Source organism: Adiantum capillus-veneris, chromosome 2, assembly GCF_014529385.1.
Source record: "Adiantum capillus-veneris isolate H3 chromosome 2, ASM1452938v2, whole genome shotgun sequence".
NCBI lineage: Eukaryota > Viridiplantae > Streptophyta > Polypodiopsida > Polypodiales > Pteridaceae > Adiantum > Adiantum capillus-veneris.
In genome coordinates this window covers 115,205,893-115,230,331 of record NC_140932.1, presented here as the reverse complement: position 1 = coordinate 115,230,331, position 24,439 = coordinate 115,205,893, and the positions used below count along the sequence as shown (strand labels likewise).

At 41.5% G+C, this 24,439-nt stretch overlaps 1 protein-coding gene across 1 annotated transcript in view; it reads right to left on the bottom strand.

Annotated features, from left to right (window-relative positions):
* Positions 1-10,159: 10,159 nt before the first annotated feature.
* Positions 10,160-24,439, bottom strand: part of LOC147463428 (SUMO-conjugating enzyme SCE1) — a 66,930-nt gene continuing 52,650 nt past the window's right edge. The window contains exons 3-5 of the mRNA XM_086488803.1: positions 10,696-10,848; positions 10,501-10,614; positions 10,160-10,411 (exon numbers count right to left, since the gene is read on the bottom strand). Of these exons, the coding sequence (XP_086344929.1) occupies positions 10,349-10,411; positions 10,501-10,614; positions 10,696-10,848 (330 nt within the window). The 3' untranslated portion in view covers positions 10,160-10,348. The remainder of the gene's footprint in view (positions 10,412-10,500; positions 10,615-10,695; positions 10,849-24,439) is intronic.

The window sequence follows — 24,439 nt, the reverse complement described above, 5'->3', positions numbered from 1 at the left end:
AAGCCTTGATGTGTCTTCAAGAGGCTACTAGGGATTTCCTAATAGACTTTATGAATGACAGCTACATTGCAGCTGCATTTGCTCACAGGGTCACACTCATGAGCAAAGATTTTGTGCTTGTGTCAAGGCTGAGGTACAAGTTTGATAAGGCTCTTGAGCCTATTCCTAGTGAGGATCTTAGGGCCTTCCAAATTCTCCCCCCTTCCAGACAGCAAAAGAAGTCAGGGATTTTCATTGAATATGTTACACATCAGTATGAGACAAGAAAGGCCCAGGATATCAAAGCAGGCAAGGATGTTGAGAGGGAGCAAGACATGATGTCAGCGGATGCTATCCTTACAAAACAAGAAAAAAAATTAAGAGCATCCAACTCTCTCCTTTATGCAAAAGGTACAAGCCAAATGGTTGTGGATGTCTCCATGTGTGAGGATGATGGGGTGTACTGTGACATATTCCCTCAAGACACAAGTATGCTTGTAAACGCCAAACATTGAGCTTGGTGATACTGTGCTCTTTATCTATCTCAGGTATGTGTTGCCCCTTTGCTAATTATTAGTGCATGTGCGCCTACAAGGGTCTCATTGGGAAATGTGTTCTTTGACTTCAGGTGTCTTATGAGAGATCTTCCAGAGGCTATAGCTATGCAAACGTCCATACTTGATCCTCTAGTGACACAGTGTCTATTTAACAAGCAGGGAAGACTTTCAAGTTTTTTTGAAGATTTTGACATGCTAACCTGCAATTACATAATATACCCCTATGTTGAAGGGTAGATCTTAACTCCTAACAATTTATAATATTCTTTGGTATTCCTAGCTAATTGTTATTTTTTTGTAGAGGGCATTGGAGCCTTATTATCTTCAATCTTTTGGAGAAAGATATTATATTTATGAATTCATTGTTAAGTATCCACGGAAGAAGTAAATTGTAAGTATGAAGTATGATCTATGCTTGATGGCCCACTATTTTCTACTAGTAGCATTTTGATTGATGTCTTCTTGCAGTGCTGCCAAACTTATCGTTGGTCACCTGAGATACCAGAAATAAGGATTACAATATAGAAGGTTTTAAGTTCTACAATCAAAAAGTGCCTTTCCAAACAGACTCAACATCTTGTGGATGGTGAGTGCTTGCCAATGCATGGAGATATCTTGAGTCAAGGTGCAGGATGACTGCACTCATTGTAAGTGTGCATCTCATGCTCCATTGATTTGTTTTGACTTCTTAACTTATGTATGTGCACATGTTTTTATTTTCTACAGTTGCATGAATATCCAGAGTCTTGGGTCACGTTGGTGAGAGAGAAGGTTGTTTCTATGGTTTTGGAAAGATCAATAAACCCAAAAGATCCAGACTCTCTTATGGCACCAACTATAGATGAAATAGAGTCTCCTTTGCCACCAAAGAAAGTTAGATCCGCCAAGGGTTTGGATGCAAAGAACAGGGATCAGAAGAAGAAGAGCCATGCAAAGAAGAATCCTTCAAAGAAGCCTACAAAGAAGAAGAGCCCTGCCAAAAGGAAGAGCCCCACCAAGAAGAAGAGCCCTGCCAAAAGAAAAGCAGATACAAAGGGCTAGTCATTCCACTCACCATTGAAATTCAAGGTTCAAAAGCATTGTTCAACTAAGAATTGTAAGGCACCTAGCTCACCTTTCAAACTATCATTTATGTCGCCAAAGAAGGTTGCCAAGTCACCCAAGCCAGCCACTCCTCAGGAGCCCAAAGCACCAACCCCTGCCAAGCCTTGAGGAGCCCAAGTCACCACCACCCCCTCGGAACTGACTTCACCCCCTCCTGAACACAAAAGAAAAAGGGTCTCTAAGGATCTCGAATCCTCTCAAGAAACAAAAAAGTGGAGTTTCATGATTGATTACTCCACAAAAGTTATGTACACTTTTGTTCATTTTGTCCATATGAACATATACCCTTTGGCGGTTCATAATTTTGTACTTCAAATACTTAATACCAACTATTCAATTCTTAAATGTGTATCATGGTGTCATGTTAGTTTAAAACAACATAAATAATGATCACAACAAGGTAGAAAAGACAAATATATTTGCAAAATGCAATGATTACAACATTGAACTTGTTTTTTCAAGTCCTTGCAAGGGGCTCAAATACAACTCTTTTGGGGGGAAGGCATGTGATGCAAGAGGTTGAATTCTCCATCCTTGTGCTCACCACAATTCCATCCGCTTTGAATCTATACTCAAAAGATGTTTCATCAAGAAACTCAAGAGATTCTCTAGCATCCTATAGTCTGTAATTTGTTGTTACTATAAGACTTCTATGCTCAGTGTGTGGATGGACTATGACCTTTAGTTCAAACTCTGGACAATTTTCCTCAGAGTCGAGAGGAGCCCAACTACCTAATTTGCTTCTCCATCTCCTATATTCATAGCCCAGAACTAATGATTGACAACATAGTTGATATGAGATAGACATAGAATTTGGGCTTACTCTACAACTAATATTATTGCCAATATGGAAAGTTTTTTTGGTATTCCATCCATCTCCAAGTACATTATACAGTTCATTCATAGAAAGTCTTCTATTAATCCACATCGTCTTTGTCCTCTGCAAGTCCATTGTTTTGAAACATGCCACAGACATGTATAGGCAAGAACCATTGAACTTTAATCCTTCTTGATATCCTATCCGGAGACATAGCTTTAAGGATGTCTTCTCTGATCTTGGATTTGAAGCTTTATATAGTACATGCATCAGGAGCTTCCCATTCAAGTGAACTTACGGTGGAAATAGGTAATTGATGTAGTTCTCCATATGCACCTTCTCGTGATGGAACTTTGTATTCTGCAAAATAGACAAACAAATCCATTGTTTTGTAAAAATAAGGTGGTTTGTCAGCACACATAGCATCTGCAATCCCTTTATGCATTGCTTTGAATGTCCCACTTAGACTCTCCACAGGCTGTCTTTCCACATCTGTTGAAGGAAATATATCTGGAATGGATCAAAAAATGAGTAAAAACAATGGGAGAATGAAAAATTCATTGTATCAAAAAGATAAGGTCTTTTTTTTTACTTACAATTAAAAAGGAATTGTGGAAATTTTAATAAGAAGCAATTTGGAGTCTATTGTTTTTTTGCTATGCAAGAGCACCCTATCGCTACTATATTTTGAGTTTGTCGATAACTTAAATTAGATTTGTAACATTTTAAGTGTAAATTGCTTCTTGCTTTGGCTATTTGTTACATGAAAAGGTATGACAAAGTAGAGGAAAATCTCTAAGTGATATCTAAGTAATATTCCCACCATGCACTTGTGCCATAAAAAATTAACAACATGTTAGTATAATTGTGTTGCTTGATTACTTATCAAGGAGAACTTTTTTGTGTTAAGTAAGAATTTCTTTGTGTTAGTACTTGATTGCTTCTTAGAGAGAGAGAGAGAGAGAGAGAGAGAGAGAGAGATCTACAAGCTTATCTATATATTTTAGTCTCTTACAAGTTGGTAAACTCTGATGGACACTCTGATAGACCCACAACTAGCTAGAAATACACTGAACTCTTTAGATATATACTCCCCCCCTCAATCCAAATGTATAATATGATCTCTTACAATTTGGTGAATGGTTCTTGAATTGATCCATGGCGGTTGAAGAAGAAAGCTATGTTTGTGGAAAAATCTTGAAAAAGTAGAGTGCTTATTTTTTACCACATATGCAATGTGTGTCCATCCCTAGAGGTAGGGAGAAAGTTATTCTTTTGGAGGGAAAAGAAAAATTCAAAAATTAGCATTCTAGTAAGTGTAAGTCAAAAAAAAAGGATCAAAAAATTAGCCTTCTAGTGAGTGTAAGTAAAAAAAAAAAGGATCAAAAAATGCTTTTTTTTATACGTATATAGGTTGAGCGGAACTTTTAAGTAGAAAATAGGTGAAAATAGATTTTTTGGAAAAAAGTATTTTTTAGCTTAGCATTATGTATGTTTTTGATGGTGTGGCATGGGAAAGGGATGGAAGAGGATAGTTAATGCCACAACATCTTTTTTCCTTCACTTTCAAAGAGCTAGAGAGAGAAAGGGACCTTTAGGTGGACCACATCCTACATGGCCCTTAAAACAAGCTAGAGAATCCTACTCAAAAGTAGCCTATTGAATGTACTTATCCCCTAAAGTCTACATAAAATTAGCCTTCAATCCTTAAAATTAGGAACGCTTACAAGGTCCATGCAAAGTTCATATTTTTCCTAATATTTAAGGTTGAGTTGCAATGATGAGGTGAGGAGAGAGGGTGTATTTTGAGATAAGATTAGCAAGACTAGGAGCATTCAACCAGCAAAGAACTTGTTTAGGAAGATGGGAGAGCTTGAGATTATTGTTAGAAGCTTAGAGAGAGGTTTGTGAATGAAATGAGACAGGCCAAGCTTGCAAAAAGGCATGTTGAAAATGGTTGGAGTGGATTTTTTTTAAGGTCCTTTTGGAAGAGAGAAGGTCTAGAGGCATAAGAGATGTAAAGAAAGCAAGCTTAAAAGAATAGGAAAGGGTACCCTTTTTCCCTTAGCATAGAGAAGAAAAGGTTGTGAATGGATATGAAGCATGAAAGAGAGCTTTTTCTAATTATGTATCTTCAAAGCTCAGGGAGAATAAAATCCAATTTTTTATGTGTATATCTTGGAGAATTCTTTCAAATGGCTTCAGGTGCAACTTTACCTCGTGATTTTATAAAACCCAACACCTCAAAGACTCCCATTCTCTTCTCTTGGACCTAGCCTCCACCCCTTCCCCCCCCAATGTTATTCTTTTCACCTCCGATGTGGAATCCCTCTACCTACGCATTCCTATCCAAGAAGGGCTTTATGTCCTTCAAATTTCTATCCAAGGTTTCGTACGCCTCTTAAAATCAACTTCATTTTATCCTTGGCTTCTCTTATTATCAACCATCACTACCTCTCCTTCAATGGTATGTTTTGGCATCAGGTTACATGGGGTCTAATTTTGTGGTAGTATATGGCATGCCTTTTTCTTTGCTTTCTTGAGGAATGCATTGACCTGTCTCTTCTCCCTCCCTTCTCTACTATAAAATGTTTGTGGATGATGCCTTTGGTGTGTGGGATGGCCCCTCTTTTAGTTTAATTAAGCTCCTCCAAGTTTATGGGCACCCTCTCCAAGATTTTATTGAGATCTCTCCCTCTATCTCTTCTCTAGAGGTCTCTATTTTGGACATACACTTCCTTAAAGGCCTCTCCTTTGTTACTCATGGCATATCAGATACCCATTGTTTGAACTCCTACAACTACATCCCATGGCAATCTTGGCACCCTACACACCAAAAATTTTGATTTTGTTCTCTCTGAGCTTAGAAGATATGTAATTAGAGAAAGCTCTCTTTCAGGCTTCATATCCATTCACAGCCTTTTCTTCTCTAGGCTAAGGGCAAAAGGGTACCCTTTCCTATTCTCTTAAGCTTGCTTTATTTACATCTCTTATCCCTCTACACCTTCTCTCCTGCAAAAGGACCTTAAATGAAACCACTTCAACCATAGTCAAAATGCCTTTTTGCACCTTTACCCGCAAGCTTGGCCTATCTCATTTCATTAACAAACCTCTCTCTAAGCTTCTAAAAACTAATACTGAGCTCTCACAAACCAGTCCTTTGCTATTTGAATGCTCCTAATCTTGCTATTGTTCTCTCACAAAACACCCTCTCTCCTCTCCTCACCTCACCATTACAGCTCAACCCTAAACTTACCACCAACTTCATCCACATGAGCACAACCACGGTTTACCCTTCACTTTTTTTGGGTTCATTTTTTGGTCCACTCTTGGTAGTCCTTTGACCCTCCCTTTTTTGGTCCAATCCTAGTTTTTTGTATCCTCTTAATTCCACACTAAAACCTCTCTCTATTCCCTCTTTTTTGAAGAGTACTTCATTGATTAGGAGAATAACCCCTCTTAAATGGGCCTCCTCACATTCAATTTTTTGTACCTTGTGTATTGAGAACTCTACCACCTTGAGCAAACTCCTATTTATACCTCCCTCCTCTTGTATAGCATACACCACTGGTGAGCAAAATAGTCAAACGTGTTTGGTGTATATGTGTGTCTACTTTTCCTTTTTTGTTTACAACCCCCCCCCCCCCCACCCCAACAGTCTCTCTTCAAATTTTTATATTGCAAGATCTGCTCACCAAGATAAATTTTATATAAGTATAAAAAACTTTTCCGGGCCCTAATGGTGAGTTTCAAGCAGATGCCACTTTAGCTTATCGTACTTGTTCCATGACATTGAATGTTGGAGTTAGGTGTGTACCATTAAGTACTCCCCTGGCACAACAGTGACAAAAAGACTCCACATGATGTAGCCCGATGCCCATCCCAACTGAGATATAGACTAGGGTCCTCATACTTTATGGTTTACATGTATGTTCCATTTATGTACTTTCCAGGATTACCACATTTGGCATCTTCATTATAACTATATTTGCACCAACTCCATAGCATGCTTTAAAAGGATACATGATTCCTGACATTAAGATTGGCGAAGTTAAGTTTCCAAGGGGGTAGAAAGACATTGCTCAGTATTCAATAAAATCCATGCAGATTAGAGACGTTGGCCAAGGTTGTAACTTGGATGGCTATGCGTAAGAATTTTACCAATATGCTTCTCAAATGGCCCAATGAGCATTAAATAAAGGTGTCATCACCTTAATTACCATGCCCTTGACTACTCCTTGAGTGGCTTGTTGAAGCCACAGTCCATACCTAATCAGCTGCCCTTTTTTAGTGGTTTTTTGACTCTACAAATTCCCCTTATGATTTCCACATCATTGATTTGACATGATGGTGTTCAGCCAAGAGCTTGGCAAGGTGCTCATTATGCAAGTTCATGGGTTGGAAGTAGTCAGTATGGCATCCATACTCATTCTGATTTCCCGTGATACAAGGTGGCTCAAAATGCAAGGGTTGCAATTGAGTGAGGTCACATTATGCCTATAACAATGTATAGAGAGCTTGCAATGACATGCTACAAAAGAAAGCAACCCCTAATCCTCAACATGAAGGTCTAGTAGTATATGTGTATGAAGATACTATGTGCATGGCATTTTTATGCAATCCATGCTCTAGCACTATTAATGCTTTGTGAGCCCTCTGTAACCGGCCCTTTGGTCCAGCCAAGGGAGGTAAACACTTTGGACAAGCAAGCAAGCCTAGCTACCCACATATCAAAAAATGACGAATGAAGTGGGCATGAAATTCTAAGGTGAAATTCAGTAAATTTACAAGTGAATACTAGGTGTCAAGTTGGACATGTATTGTGGACATGTATTGGACAAATCTATATGCCAGTTTTTTTCCTTGTATGGCATGTGAGCAAGCAATTCTCTGACAACTGGAAGACAAGAGGAAGATTCTAAAACCTAAGGAAGAGAATGGTACATAGTTTTGATTATATGAATGCTTTGTGACCTTGAATATGTTTGAAGAAATTATAAATAAATATTCCAAGGGACGCCAAGTTTGGGGCCAACCAATGTCGTGCGCCTCATCTTTCTTCTTTTGTTAACTATGGGGAAATATTTTTGCCACCTTGCCAAGAGTTGGAAATGGAAAAATCCTTCTCCCTCAACCATCAATCCCTACTAAAAATTTGACTCCTTGGCAATCATTCATACATGGCCCAAAATAGCCTAGAGCTTTATCCATCCTATACAATCCAAAAGCAACAAATAGCTCGGGCTCCTCTCCACCCCTCCACAACCATGTTGCCTCTAAACGAGACTCGACTACTAAAATATGTATTTGAGGGTCTACCACTCTTTCTTGTGTTTGAAGAGGAGCTATTCAAGAGTGTTTGGAAATATTTTTCTATCTCATGTGACCTTCATCAAACGCTGCACTACAAGTAGGCTCTTATAAGGAAAATTTTTATGTACTAAAATTCTTGAAAATAACATGTTTTTAAACTATACATGCTGCTTTTCAAAGATCATGTTATAGCTATCCCTAAGAATATACAACTACTTGGAAAGACTTATGACATTGGCCCATAGCAGCTCTAGAATACTCATGCAAATGATCATCCTCAAGAGTCTTATGTCCATGGCCCTACTCAAAGACTCACGTTAGTGGCAAGAGAATTACACTCATTGCCATTCTCAAAGATCCACAATACCCTCATAACCATTACTAAGAATTCACAATTGATACATCAAGAATATGAAAGTATTCCATCTATGCAAACATACATTTTGTGCATCTAATCCTTCACTAAACATACATCAACTCTTTTCCCACATCTTGCTTGCATTGGTTTACCTGATGCACATGGCCGTCCTGAAGAATCCACTTTCTTGCACTTATAAATGAACTTAGTTGACTTGAAACACAATTTGATGTTTAAACTTGCACTTAACCTTGGACTATCAAATGCTCACCCTCTTGATAAAATTGGCAACATGTCACAGTTTACCTCCTTCAAAAAGGTGGTGATCCTCTCCGCAACAGAACCATGTAACCTACTTTCACTCCTCCCTAACAATGGTGAAAAGTAAGCAAGCTTAAATTACCCACACATCAATAAACAACATGAAGAAAGGTGGCTATGCTCTTGGCAACATAACCATGTAACTTGCTTTCGCTCCACCCAAATAGCCGGTGAACACTAGGGACAGGCAAGCAAGCTCAACTTACCCTTCTCATCCCCTGTTCCACAAGTTACCCCTGTTCATGATCCAAAGGAATGGTACCTAAGACCGCAATTCAAGATGCATTTTATAAAAGAATGTTAATTCAATAGATAAACTGATGTAAAAATTTTTACATATGATCCATCACACATGCTAAAGAACCGTCCAATGCGTACGCAATATATCACGTTCTTGTTTTCCTTTCAAAGCTTCTCCATGTTGATTTGCTTTTTTTTTTTTGCCATCGTTCTCATAGCGCTAGGTCTTAATCCCTCCTCCCTTCTTTTGTTTCGTGCCTACATTTTCTACGAGCGCCTTTATCACTTGTTTTTGTTTGCGACACACCAAAGGGCCCGCATGGGGAGGTGCTTATCCCTTCCAAATATTAGCCATGAAACATGGTCCAGCAAGGCCGCATACCATCAGGCAAGAGCCATGCATAGGCATCACCATGGCCACCTAATTGATGCACCACGTGTTGGGAACGATAGAGAGAACTCGTATCAACCAGCTAGGAACCTCTTCCTCGACTGACCCACCCCAGGAGGAGGATGCACTGGAGTGTCTTTTGAAAGAATTTTTATTTTTCTGAGGTTGGGGAGACCTAATGGCCTGAGAAAAATTTAAAATCACTTCCTACATATACAAAGTGCATGGTGCAAAGAAACTCAGAGAAGAAATCGCTAGAGGAAAGGAAAACAAAGAAATATATGAACTCACACTGGAATCACCTCTTTGTATGGATATGAGAAACCTTTCAGCTTTTCAATGTCATGGGACATTTAATTTCCTAAACTCACTTCGCTTATTCATTTGAGATGTTTTGAAAGATTTTCTTTTTTTTCAAATTGGGGACCCTACTGCCTTGTAAGGTTGAATATAGGTATTGATATGTGATTTTGTTTCACCTAAGACTGGAGATGTATGATTTGTTTACACTTTTGTTCCTTGATATTGTTCAAACCATGTGAGGGTTTGTGTGTAGGAAACGACTTTCTAGGTTGCTAAGTGTCTCTACTATTATGGAACCGGGAACTTGCACCTACTCAAGAAACTTGTCTAGTCCTTATCGATTCAATTAGGATTGACACCACTCTTGCATACACAGGAGAATAAAACTCTCACTTACCATTGACTCATCAAGGACTCTACTAGAAAGGTCAAGTCAAAAACAGACATGGCCAGAAAAGCAGAAAAGCGCGCGCGCTACACAACAATAACTTGCTTCATCCAATATCTCTAACATGTCTTGCCTCATCTGCCATAATTCACTTCAAACTATCAAAATACAAACAAAAGGGTGGTCATGCCAGTTCACATGCTGAATATTCAACCCTTGATGCACAAAAGTAAGCTAACTTCACATATCATTATCAATCATAGCTCAAAATTGATAATGATATGTGAAGTTAGCTCACTTTTGATATGATATGGCTCAATATCCAGACTCAAAATTGGTCACAATTTTCACCCACAAAACTTACCCATTGGCCAGTGGATGCTTGTCAGAAGAAGAAATGGACCTCACAATGATCCAGCTTTAGAAAAAAGAAGCGTCACTTGTTTAGAAAACAGCTCCCTATCATTGGGGATTTAAGTTCAAGAATACAATGGCCTATTTATGTGTGCCAACAATATACAAAGAACACTTAAGTCTCAATATTGTAGTGTCACCACCAACTAGAAATACACGCCTCTCAAACAGGAGGGGGATATTGTTTTGACTGCTGTCGTACCCTCCTTTTGTACTCGACAGGATCCTGAAATCATACCGTAGACAACGCATTACACGCTTATTATGAAAAATCTTCACAAGTATACCTAGCATTTGGCATGCTTTTCTACCTACTTGTATAAAAAGCTGATAAGCTTCAGTTTGTGCTGGATCTGCAGGATTCGGTGCATCTAAAAGATCCTGAATACCCACAAGTATCTGCTTCACTGTTATAGCAGGTCTCCACCCCTGACATTCAGCAGAGAAAATTCATCATCCTCTTCTCCAACACAACCATACCAGCATTTGGGTTACAATATGAAAGCTTACAGAGTCCTCATTCAAAATCGACAGACAAACTGTTCCTGAAGGATATACATTCGGATGGAAAAATCCTTGCGGAAACTTGCACTTCGGTGGTTTGCTGGGATAGTCCTCACTGAAATGGATTGCAAGCGGGAAGAAACCTCCCTCCCAATCAGTCTGCATCAGCAATCACAAACACTACTCACAACCTATACATTCATGTTACAACCTAATAGCTTGAATTCTAAACAAAATAATTGGAAAATAGCATGGCTATATCTCAGCAGCCCACCTTAACATGGTCTCATTCCAATATAGTTGTGACAATCTAATGCGAAAATTGCTTCGCGTTATCCATTTGAATCACGACTGTTAAGAGTGGTAAAACACTTACTTAAAGACTCACGCATTAATATTTTTTAAGCATTTTACACATTGGATTCCACAAAATTACATGTATAATAGCAATTATGCCTCTTATAAAAATCCTAGGGTTTACCAAACGCTCAAGTTTAAGAAGAAATGCTTTGATGACTCGAAATGAGGAGATTTAAAACGTGTTCTACAGCACCACCATATATCACGTGCGCATTGCACTTGAGCCACGTGGACAAGCTACTACTACAGTTTAGCATCAATCTTAGTTAGCTTAGGATCTAGCTTGGCAACTTTGTAAACCTCTAGAAGGACATGCATGATCAGGCAGGTCATAGTTGCATAACCTCACTTGCACAGTAAGGGTATAGGCATATAAACAATCACTTAAGTCATTTATCAATAAGTGAATTGACATCATGTAACAGACTTGGACACTCCAAGTCGAGAATCTACCACGACACCACAAATAATCAATTCAAACAGTTCACAGTTCACAATTGATTCGACACTGGCCCCGCGGAGTTCCGTGCTTGGAGATATTGACCCCAAAGACTGGGGTCCCTTTCGGTATTTCTTTTTGTATTAATCTGTGTTCAAAGTACAAGAGTGCGGGCAGGCGCTCACACTCAGACTCTGCGTCCAGATGCTCTGAGTTGTGAGTGGCCTACCCACTTATTTAAAGAGTACAAGGGATGCCAAAAGCAGAGCGCCCAAAAGCTGAAAATCAAAAGCTTTTAAAATAAAGCAAAAGCTCTCTCTCACAAGAGAGCCCCCAAAATAAAGCAAAGGAGTTCTTTCTCTTTCTTAGGCTTTAATAAAATAAAGCAAGCCCAAAAAGCAGGTCTTCAGCGTAGCCAGCCAACTGCCGCAAAACTGCTGCCACGTCATCTGTCCGTGAAATGCGCCGCAAATCGCGCTGCGCTGACCTCCGTACAACCTGCCACGTGGCATACTCTCTGCATTTTTCGGGTACAACCAGCTACGTCAGCATTTAGGGTTTCCTGAGGACAACTTTTGTCCGGCAGTGTGTGTTGTGGCACGCCACGTCACCAGTTTGTGACATACCCCCCTCTTGAAAGTATTGTAATCGCCCTCAATTACGCCTGCAAAACAGACAGAGGCCATAAATTGTCTTAGCAGACACTGACTGTTAGTACCAACGCACTAGGAACACACATCAAGCACATGTCCCAATCGACAGTCACATCACAAGACACCACAGGACATCACTAGACATCACAAGACATTCAACATTCATTCGGATATTAGACCATGATTTATTGGCAATGCAGTTAGAAATCGCATCTAGATCCACTCAGGACCCTCATAGATGCCGGATTGACTAACCCCTATTGCAACCATATCTATTTGAGATCATTCAGACCAAATGCTGCAGTCATTTCGTCTATCAGTTCTTGCACTTAAAAACAAGTCAAGAACAAATCAGTTTCATATTCAAGAATTCCATTTCATAAAGTCATATAGCAGAATACTGTCAGCTCTCAGTATCCCTGAAGCTCAAAGAGACATCAGTGACTCTAGTATTCAAAAATCAAGGCATTTGTTGACAAAGGAGTGGAGTAACTCCCCTCTTGTGCAGCCCACTGCACCAGATCTCCGGCCAAGCTGAATTCGGGTTCAATTGGAGTAGACTATGCTAAACTAAAAGCTTCAAGGTAAAGGTTCACAATCTAAGGAGTATCTGCTAGGTCCTCCTCCTCCATCCACTTCGCATCCAATGCAGGATAGTTCTTGAATTTAATCAAGAACCGCCTTCGTACTTTACCTTTCATCTTTCTGTCCTTATGTGCCAAAATCTGTTCAGGAACAAGGATCTCCTCGTTTTCTTCCACTTCAGGTTGCTCATCGAGCTCCCCATCTTCAGGCACATCACCTTTAAAAGGTTTCAAGAGACTCACATGAAATGCATTGTGAATCCTCCAAGTGTCAGGCAGTTTCAGTCGGAAGGAGACATCATTGATCTTTTCAGAGATCTGGAAAGGTCCGTAGTATCGCATACTAAGCTTTGGAAAAAGCCTCTCCTTTCCCTTCTTCTTTCTCAGGCGTGCCTTCTCAAACGTAAGAGCACCCAATCATTGTCACGTGACACATCCAGCCCTACGTGTCCGTGGACAAGCTACAGCATGACCAGGGTTAAGTTAATCCAGTCACTCTAGATTAGAAGTGATCTGGCACTTTTGTGAGTCTATTCGTAGACCGTGCATGCCCAGTCACTTAGCATAGATGCATATCCTCTGGTTGCACACAGCATGATCATCAGTATTCCCTTCAGAATCCATCAGATTCAGTTAGGGGAATTTTCCGGTGCATTTAGCCTATTTTCCCTATTTTTGGTATTTTTCACTTATTAATTTAAGTGACTTCCCAACAAAAGTAGGTAGGGCAATTTTGCTAAGTTAATATATAACCAAACCCAAGTTAGCACTAAATGGCAGAAGAGGGAGCAGGAGCACCGCTCAATAGGCACCTTCTCAGCAGGACCCCAAAGGCTTCTAGTGTTTTTGCTCCACAGCAATTTGGCTAGCGTTTTTGGACAAGACACCGCCAGCGTTTTGCATTTGCAGAGCCAGACCACAGCAGATCAGCCTAGCATTTTTGCATCTGCAGAAATCCCGACGAGACAGAAACTCCATTTTCAGCCCTAGCGTTTTTGCATCTACCAACAACCTCGGCGTTTTGCAGATCTATCGCGACAGAATCAGCCCTAGGATCAGCGTTTTCAGTTTTCAGCAGTTAGACATCGCAGATCAAGTCCCGAACGTGGCAGATCTCACCTTCCCGCAGCAGTTCCTCGCCACACGGTCAGTTTCCGCCAGGTTTACAGTTTCAGCCCGGAAAACGCAGATTTCAGCATCTGCGTTTTCAGCGCGTTGTCGTCACCGACACCGACATAGAGTCAAAATTCAGCAGATAGAACATTTGCAGATTTCAGCCCATAGCGTTTTTGGACAGCAATAGAAAGATTACAGATTTCAGCCCTTAGGTCAACTTCGTCGTCATCGTCGACATAACCTAGACTTGCTTCAGTCCCATGCATTACCATTGTACCACTCTCGCCAACGAGAGTGGGGCCTTCGGAGGAGGGTTTTACGACGTCTCTGGTGTCGTATCTCTCTTCTCTCTCTATCTCTCAGTCTCATACACTTGAACGCACAGTGTCCATTCACTTTGTTTGTGATCATAGCATTCTCTCATTAAGAATGGAAGGCTCTACCTTCCTAAGGACAAAAGGAACCTTGAGCACAGTTCGGAGCACTCATCTTCAGCAAAGCGCAAACATTCATTCCGCTGCACCTAACAATCATCCTCCTTCAATTTCAAATTGCTACGATGGCGATCCGCTGCCTTTTTCTGTCTTTCCTGAAATTTCTGCAAAGCCTCGCGGACCTTGGCAAAAGCCGTGTATAAGTCGCGCGTGTACTCATCAGCTTCAAAAATCTTATCTTCCGTGCTTAGGAAGGGTGGAACCTTCGTAGCACCTTCAATAATCTCAAATGGCGCCTTCCCCGTCGAAGAGTGTATTGTGTTGTTGTAGGCAAATTCCACCTAAGGTAGATACTTTTCCCATTGAGTCTTCTTATCCAAGATATAAGACACTGGAGAGCAATACGGTGACGTACTAGGCTAGACAAGACCCTTTTCCAAGAGGTCTTTCACTTGGTTCATAATCTCTTCGTTCAGGGGTCGGCTCACACGGTAAGGTGGCCGGTTCGGTGGTGTGCTTCCAAGTATCAGATAGAATGATCTTCATGAGCGGATGATAACTCGCCTCGCAGGCCCTCTGAAAAGCAATCGGCATGAGTGTGGAGAAAATCTTAGCGTTCTTTATCAAGTTCAGACATATTTGTCCTATCCTCATCGCTCAACTCTTTCATAAAGATCGAGTAAACAAACAGACTGGATTTCATTAACTTAGAAATGGCCGAAGCCGATACAATAGGGACAGACTCGCCCTTCAGTTTAATGTCAAGTACAATGGTTTTGCCATTCTCTGTGGTAGTGTCGCTTTCCTCGCCCGATAGTCGACCACGGCGTTGTTCTTGTGGTACCAGGGAATTCCCAAGAGAACATCAGAACCTTCCAAAGGCATTATGTAAAAGTCTTCATGCCCCAAATACCCTTGACAATGCAGCCGAAGTTTGCCAATGACAGGTGTAATGGCTACATCCCTACCTGGTGCCGCTAGAATTGCCTCCGCAAGTGGTCCCATCCGATCGGGAGTGATCTCGAGCCACCCGAAGTGGCCTTGGCTCCTCCATCAAAGAAGATCAGGGCTTCTTGGTCGGCAAAGTTCTGTACTCTCGTCCAACGTGCTGGGATTCGTGCCCACACAATCTGGAACCAGTTATGTTTTCATCTTGCCTTTTCTTCCACGTTCCTCAGCTGCTCTTGAACTCTCAGGTCTCTCGTTGTCCTTGTCGATCTGTTCTTTCTGTGCCTTTTTAGGGCACTTCGCGGAGATATGTCCAGTTTCCCCGCATCCAAAGCACTTCCCTTCCCTGATGTAGCGAGCTCTCTCCTGAGGAGTAAGCTTGGGACGTGCATCTTTCTTTTCTGGGTTGCTCTTCCTCTTTCTACTTTCATTTGTCGAAGTTTGTTCGGCTCTTTGCGTCATGATCTCATTTATGGGGTAGGTCAAACTGCCAGAGTGAATGGCAAAACCCCGTTTCGCATGACTCATCAACTCCTAAATGGAAGTTGACTTTTGTTCTAAGCAATGATCTCGGATCTCTGTAGGAAGACCCGAGGTAAACCGCTCAATCTGTTCCTTGAACGAGATCTTCTTAAATGAAGAGGCGGGTAGAAAGGAGCTCCAAAATCTCTCGCAATAAGCGTCCATTGTATCCTTCTTGGTCATCCGAAGATGGTTCCAAGCAGTTCGTTTGTCACGTTCATACTCTCGAGTCAGCCAAGAAATAAAAAGCATCTTAAATTTCAGCCATTTAACTGGCGCAGTCTTGTTTGATAGAGGCGTGGACCACCAAGTTCGAGCATTCCCCTTAAAGTAAGAGGCAGCTCTCCGAATCTTAGAGTGCTCTGCGTAATGCCCTCCCGCAAAAGCGATGTCAACTGTTGTACCAAAGACAAAGCCTTCGAAGCATCTCTATAACCAGAAAACATGTCAAGTTTAATTGATTGTCCACCTTCCTTAAACTCTCGGACTTTCTTGCTTTTGTCTTCCAGAAAGTCATACTGGTTGGCTTTGTAAAAATTCTTCTTCTTTGCATAAAAGCTGCTGTCATCAGAGTCCGAACTCTCTGTAGACGAGTCCTCTGTAGAATTGTCAATCACGGGGCGAGATTTAGACTTCTTTGCCTTTTTCTTACCCTTTCCAAAGCGTTGCTTTTTGCTTTGCTTTTTGCCTTTTCTATCTTCTTCGCTCAAATCATATGAGCTAGAAGAACTGTCAGAAGAAGAAGAAGAACTGGGTACTCCTTCGAATCAAACACGCTTCTTCTGTTTTCTTGCCTTTTCAAAAGTAGACTGACAACCCAAATAACCCGGGAATTCAGTGCCTTTCTTCTACTTTTTGCCGAGCTTTTTAGCTTTATTCTGCGCGTCAAAAATCTGAGCAATTCGTACATCAACCACCTCTTCTAATTCTTTCTTTGTATACTTCTTCGGAGTAGGAGGTTTCTTGAGAGCGGGTTTTCGAGGTGGTTTCGTGGTCTTCTGTCATTGCATGTGCACCTCATCGGAAGTAGTTTGGCTCATATATTTTGCCAATTTCGGGTCCTTCGCAAAATTAAGCATCATCTTTGTTGCATCGCCGATCAATTGTCGCGCTCCATCTCTTGACGCTCCGTCTAAGTAGGCCAAGGCGGGCCATACTCCTTGCCTGAATCTTCGTTGTGATTAATTCACGCATCTCCGGATGCAGAGGGAGTCGACTGATCTTTGCCTAAAGCCATAGGTGTCCTATAGGAGAGAAATCGGCCGCGCTCTGATACCACTATACCAAGTTGAACACTCTTAGTCAAGAATCTACCACGACACCACAAATAATCACTTCAAACAGTTCACAGTTCACAATTGATTCGACACTGGCCCGGCAGAGTTCCATGCCTAGAGATATTGGCCCCAAAGACTTGCCCCTTTCGGTATTTCTTTTTGTATTAATCTGTGTTCAAAGTACAGGAGTGTGGGCAGGCGCTCACACTCAGACTCTGCGTCCAAATGCTCTGAGTTGTGAGTGGCCTACCCATTTATTTAAAGAGTACAAGGGATGCCAAAAGCAGAGCCCCCAAAAGCTGAAAGTCAAAAGCTTTTGAAATAAAGCAAAAGCTTTCTCTCACAAGAGAGCCCCAAAATAAAGCAAAGGAGTTTTTTCTCTTTCTTAGGCTTTAATAAAACAACGCAAGCCCAAAAGCAGGTCTTCAACGTAGCCAACCAGCTGTCGCAAAACTGCTGCCACGTCATCTGTCCGTGAAATGCGCCGCAAATCGCGCTGACCTCCGTACAACCTGCCACATGACATACTCTCTGCATTTTTCGGGTACAGCCAGCTACGTCAGCATTTCCTGCAGCCAGCTTCTGTCGGGCAGTGTGTGTTGTGGCACGCCACGTCACAAGTTTGTGACACCTCACATTTATTAAAAGTAGGTAGGGCAAATGGCTAAAAAACCTATAAAAGAATCCCGTTTTCAGCACCTACGTCCTCAACATCAGATTCAACCTAGCGTTTTTGCACCAGTTCAGCCCAGTGTTTTGCATCAATTCAGCCCAACATTTTGCACCAGATCAGCCTTGGCATTTGTGCATCGGAATGAAGCATTCACTATCCAACATTTGGCCATTGTATCAACATTTGTGCAAGTAATCAAAGCAAGTACTTGCTCTAGCAATAGAGCAAGGAGGCCCCATCGGAATGAAGCATTCACTATCCAACATTTGGCCATTGTATCAACATTTGTGCAAGTAATCAAAGCAAGTACTTGCTCTAGCAACAGAGCAAGGAGGCCCTTGAGGGTGGTTGGAACCTGCGGTGTTGTCTCTATTCTCTCTCTCTCTCTCTCTCTCTCTCTCTCTCTCTCTCTCTCTCTCTCTCTCTCTCTCTCTCTCTCTCTCTCTCTCTCTCTCATTGTGTTCAGTTCTCTCAATTGAATAAAGTAACCTTGTGTTCGTGCAAAAGTACTAGAAATCCTTAAACCTTTCCCGTTGCACCTGACACCATAAGAAAGAATGTACTAGAATGTAATACATCATTCTTTTGTGCTTAAACTCAATGCAAGTTGTAGTACTTCAGGCATGACCTCCAGCAGCTTAGTGTTGAAGACACACAACCAAGAATAAAGCTCCTAATGAGCCCAGAGTTCCCAAGCCGGACTAATTCATCACTGCTAAAGCACTCGGAAGATGTACAAAGATCAGGTTTTCAAATCACCTGAACCACGTATCCTAATCTCACACTTGATCCATGCTCCACACAAATCTTGACTTCTTTATATGTGGGTCGGGTAGTATTAAAGGGTCCCTACATAGGGACCAGTCTCCCCCCCCCCCCCCCCCCCCCCCCTCTTTTTGTGCACATTGTGTGTTTGCAGATTTTAGCAAGTAACAAACGTTTAACACACTCCTTCTCCTCTTTTAGCAATTTCTTTCTCTAACGTTGCAAATTTATAATGCAACCCCTCTCTAACGTTTTGCTTCAGGCAATGTTTTTCTCTTTCTGCTTGTGAATCTGTTCTCTCTCTCCCTCATCGCCCTCTCCCTCTGTGATGTGTGTTTTGCACTTGCAGATTCTACATGCAAGGAGCGGTGCCTATAGATCGGGGCTGATTCAGAGGAGGTTTTTCTCGCGGCTTGAACGAGTTTGGTGGCTGCCCATGGTCGATGGTATTCTTCACTGCGGAGTTGATCATCATCCGATTCGCCTTTCTGCATGTAACGTGCAACGGAATTGAAATGGTGAAGATCAAGGTTTTACACTTCCACAAATCCCTTATTTTATTTCCTTGCGTTAGTGATTCCTTTTAGCTTGAATGTTGGTTCCTTCTACTTTTCCCTGAAAAGAGGGAATGAGAGAGTGCGGTAGACCAACTTATCTGTCAGAGAAGTTGTTTGCTATGTTACTTGCTAAGATTCAGAACCCAGAAGCCAGTATTAACATAAAGCAGTTTTTGTATACCATCGTAGTGCACCAGACTACCAAAGCTAAATCCTGAAATTTGTTTAAAGCCTGGTACGTCTGGCAGTTTCTCTACTGGGCAGATCTGGCTCCAGTACATAGCAACGGTGCAAACAATTTGGGATAAGGTGACAAAGGAGAGGACACAACAAATACAGTAGACCAGGATGACTCTCAATGAGCAAGATGTGCATTTGAAACGTTTATTTCATCTGGTTTGGATCTCCAAAAAGATGATGCAACAAGAGAACCAAATGATCATGAATTTTCTGAGTTTGTACCAGATTCCCCGGCACTTCTCTATGCCATTCCAGCCAAAGAAGCAGAGTTACCTCGCTTCTTCCCAGAACTATATCCGCCTCACACTAAACTAGCAGATCAGCAACGATATATTCACATAGAAGACTGGCTCAGGTCTAGTATGAGGAAGCTTCCACGGAGTGGCTCGCATGGAATCAAGTGTTGCAGGAGACGCTGAAGAAGACGGTGGCTACTGAGCTTATTGCCGACTTAAAAAAGTTTTAACTCTTAATGGGGCAATGGAAAGTACAAATCAGAAGGCTCATTAAAATCACAAACCAGCTTCTTCAGCTAACGGTCGAAGCCTCCAAAATCCCCGAAAAAGAAATAGCTAATAAGGCAAGCTCTGAACCCCAGTTCAGAGAAATGGTTGAGATTTTAATCAAGGCACGCATCAAATGCAATCAGCCATTGCCTCAAAGGTGGATGTACACTGCATCATACTACCATAAGCTAGTAAGGGCCAGGCTAACAAGAGGCAAACGCACATGTACGACCCTGATACCAAGACACGAAATCCACTAACGCCCTATGAAGTGGAAATGAAGACAGCATGAAAAGAGCAGCTCGAGCAAGAGGCTCTATTCGGGTTGATTCAAAAGGACAACGCAGCTCCAAGTGCTCCTGAACCCTTCAAAGTGCTTTCACAGACCTCCTAAAAGGAAGGCACTTGGCAAGAAAAAAGTCAGATGGACAGATACTCAGTAAAAACAGAGCGCTACTTCTTACAGACTTGGACACCCCAAGTCGGAAATTGGGAACGACACACGAGAGAATCACTTAAAATATTTCACAATTTTATCACAATTTAAAATAGAGTCGACACGGCCTGAATAATTTTGTGCCCAGAGGTATTGGCCCCAAAATATGGCGCCCCTTTCGGTATTTATTTTTATATTAATGAATTAGCAGAGTTACAATTTCCCTCGTGGGCCCTCTCTGCTCAAATGCTCGTCGGCAAATTGAGGGGAGAAGTGGCCTTGGGGTCATATTTAAAGGCCCTTGGCCATTCAAACAAGCAATACATGAAAAGTTACAACTCAAAAGCTACTAGCCCAAAAGCAACCAGCGGAAATCATGGAAATCCATACAGCCTACCACGTGGCATGTCAGCACAAAACGTGCAGGTCCATTACTGCTACCTCGGAATCGTCCTACAACTTCTCAGACTACACATGCTGATTCAACATCTTTGTCTGAAGCTTCAATGGACGAACCGAACGAACCAGATCCAACTGATGAGGTAGAAATCACGAACTTCGATTACTTTATAAAAATTTTAATGCTGCACAAAAGAAGAAACTGGATGTTAAACTGCACAAGCCTTATAATGGTCGCCGCGACAAGCGCATGCTAAACCAGTGGCTGCTCAAAATGGAGGTTTACTTATCAAACATAGATTTGGTCAAGAGCAAAAAAGTTGCACTTGCTAGTTCTCTACTCAAGGACACGGCATTTCTTTGGTGGCAACGACCGGTTGCTAAAGGTAAACACACACCTTCTTGGGATAAATTCCGACGTGCTATTCGCAAGGCGTTCGAACTTGATAATGCGAATTTTCATGCCCGGTCCTCTCTTCACCGTCTGAGCCAAACAGGTTCCTTGGCTGCGTACATCACAGAGTTTCAAAGGCTAACTTTGGAGATAGAGACCCTTAGTCCCTCTGATAAACTTCACAGCTTTATTGATGGACTCGAACCCAACCTGAAGGACGATGTGCACAAGTACAACCCTACCACTTTGGATACTGCAATAGCCTATGTGGAGCGTCTTGGCGATATTCGGCGTCCTACACGGAATTTTCTCCCTGGTGACAGATCTTCAAATAAGGCTCGCTTTTCACAGTGCGATCGCAGAGAACGCTATAGCCAAAGTTAGCAACACCAATCTCACTTCAGACAGCAAGCCACAACACCTTATTCAACTCCAAGGTTCTATTCTGTAGATCGACAATCTCAAAGCAAATCTTTTTCAAATGCTCCACTTGATCGTGGTAAAGGATGTGATTTTTCTCATGATCGGCGTTCAAATACTCAACAAGGCTCTTCATCAAATGCATCTTCGACTTCAAAGAAGGATGGTTTATGTACAATTTGTGGTGGTGACCATAGATGGTATCACTGTCCAAAGAAACCAAATCCATCTAATTTGAAAAGAAATTCCAACACGGAAACATCATCGAATGTTGAACAACCAGCTTTTGCGCAAGATAAAGGAAAATCAATGATCAATACAATTCATGTCTCGGTGGATACGACTATTCTTATGAAGCATGCTCAGTGTGTTTCATCAATTTTGGAGCCTCTTTCAAAGCAAGTTTTGAGCCTTCTTAGAACTCTCAATGGTCGATCCATCAACGTTTTGGTGGATAGCGGATGCTCGAAAAATTTCGTCAGCTCTCAGGTCGTTCAACAGCTTGGTTTACCAACTCAGAAGACATCTCACTTATATGATGTGGAATTAGCAGATGGATCAATTTTAACTTGTGATAAGACATTTCGACAGTTGCAATTCAATATTCAAGATTATGCAGATGAACTGGATTTCGAAGTAATGCCTTTATCATTATGACACGATTCTTAGTCAGCATTGGTTATTCCAATATGATCCAACAATTAGCTTTCGAGGACATACTATCAATTTGTTCAAAGATGGATGTGAACTGATTTTGCACGGGCTTTATCATGTGGAACTAGTGATTCAAGCCTCACATGTACAAGTCAAACAGCATGATACAGTGGATTATGAAACGAATATGATCTCCGATGCAGATGCAGAAATTATTATTGATGAAGAAGTTTTTCCATGTAATACTTCGTTACGAGAAAAAGATAAGGACATAGCTGTAGATTCTGAATCAGAAGATGATTATGCTTTCTTTGATTCTTTGTTGGATGATGATATGCCAATTGCAAGTCATGAAATGGCAGTTTCTGAAGACGATTCTGAAGAATTTTGGGATTCGTTATTGGAAGATGATTACAGTCTCAATCCAAAATCCTCTCCAGTGATTCACAAAGTTGAAATTACCCCATCTGAAGAATGCCTTGAGAAGATTGCATCTTCACCAAATATTTTACAGTTATTAGAAGATCTTGAACCAGAGGTCTTATATCACATGAAGGATTTTGAAGATCAATCCCTTGTTGCAGTCAACCCGATTATGCCAGATTCCTCTAAAAAGTCTTTGAATAATGCAATGACATGGGATTCAGCAGTCAAAGCAAAAAGGTTTCGCAAGAAGCAAAGGTTCAAGACAAAGGCTTCAGATAACTCAAATATTGAAGATTTTCGAAGATTCAATGCTTTTCCAGAATTCTATCAACATCAGAAGTCATTCCTTTAACCGAGGCTGTCATTTTAAATGGGAGGGAATGACGATTGTGACTATGTTGCAGTATTACATCTACTCCTAGTTGCAGATACGCAAAGTGCCATGCCAAGGAGAACCCCTACGCTTGGATGGTCACGACCCTTCGCTCAAGAGACGTGCCTCTTCGCCAAAAGCCACACTCCTTCGACGACTGGTCACACCTCTTCGCTCTACAGTTGCAACTCTTCGTCCAATGCTTGCAGCTCTTCGCCGAAAGGATGTGACTTTACGTCTAAAGTCACGTCTCTTCACCATGAGACGTGTCTTTTCATTTATGTCTCTTCGTCTCCTGTATAAGGAGCCTAGGCCCTATTGTACTCATTTTTGAAGCATTCATTTAATCAATCAAACACACATTCAGTCTCTTGAGTCTTAGTTTGATCTTAAGTATGAAGTTTAAGTCTTAATTATAGGATTAGCTCACAACACATGGATTCAAGTGACGAATCCCGCAAGAATCATACGAACCCAATTGACCATTCCGAATCGGGTGAAAGTACGGGAAATTCAACTCGGCAATCGAAACAAGAGTACGGGCCTCCACAGCCTACGGAGTATGAACGAATGGAGATACAGCGTCAACAGCAGGTTGCTGCTTGTGCTAAGCAAATGCTACAGTATTCGAAGGATCCCTAGTACGCGAAATTTTTGACTTGGCACATGATTGATGAGGTGCATTCTTGATGGTGTACATCCATCGATTCACCATTAAAGTACGTTGTGAAGAAACCACCCCTCCGCAAATGTACACTGAAGATGAACTTGATGATGTGATCGAGCGACGAGTTAACCAAACATTGAAGACCACGAAGCCTCCAAAGAGACGCAGCAAGGGAACAAACTACCATGGTTATTTGGGTCAACAATCTTCCTTTGCAAATGCACGAAAAGCCAAGAAGCGTGTACGCTTCAAGGGAGTGTCCAGTTCGTCCTCATGCTCTTTTGAGAGTTCCGACAACTCTTCCACTTTTGATTCCAGTGATGAGGACAAAAACGGCAGGAAACGCCAGAAGAACCAAAGACATGGTATTGCTAAATTGGCTTTATCTGATAGAAAAATAATTCTAAATGAATTATTGGATTTATAAGTAAGGGTTTTCTTGCTTAGAACAACAGGAAAAATAATTCTAAATGAATTATTGGAATTTTAAGTGAGAGGGTTTTTCTCACTGGAGACATCCGAGTAGAGTATTCTTAGTGCGTCATTCAAAGTAATGACGGGAGCACTGAGAACAGGAATATCTGTAAGGCCACCAGGAACGGGTACTTCTGATGCGTCACATCGGATGGGTGATAGGGAGCATCGGAAAGAAGTATCCGACCATCCGGGAACGGACATCTCTGATGCGTCATAGGATGGGTGACATAGAGCATCGTAAAGGAGATTGTACCGTAAGTTCGGTAGGAAAGGACTAGGTGATGGGTATTCCTGATGCGTCACAAGGTGGGTGATGAGGCATCAGAAAGGGAATATACATAGCCAGGAGGAAATTCCGAACTGTGTTGGAATTGTGCACAAGGAAAAGCAAGCACTTGAATGAAGATGGATTCAGAGGAAACTTTGAGAA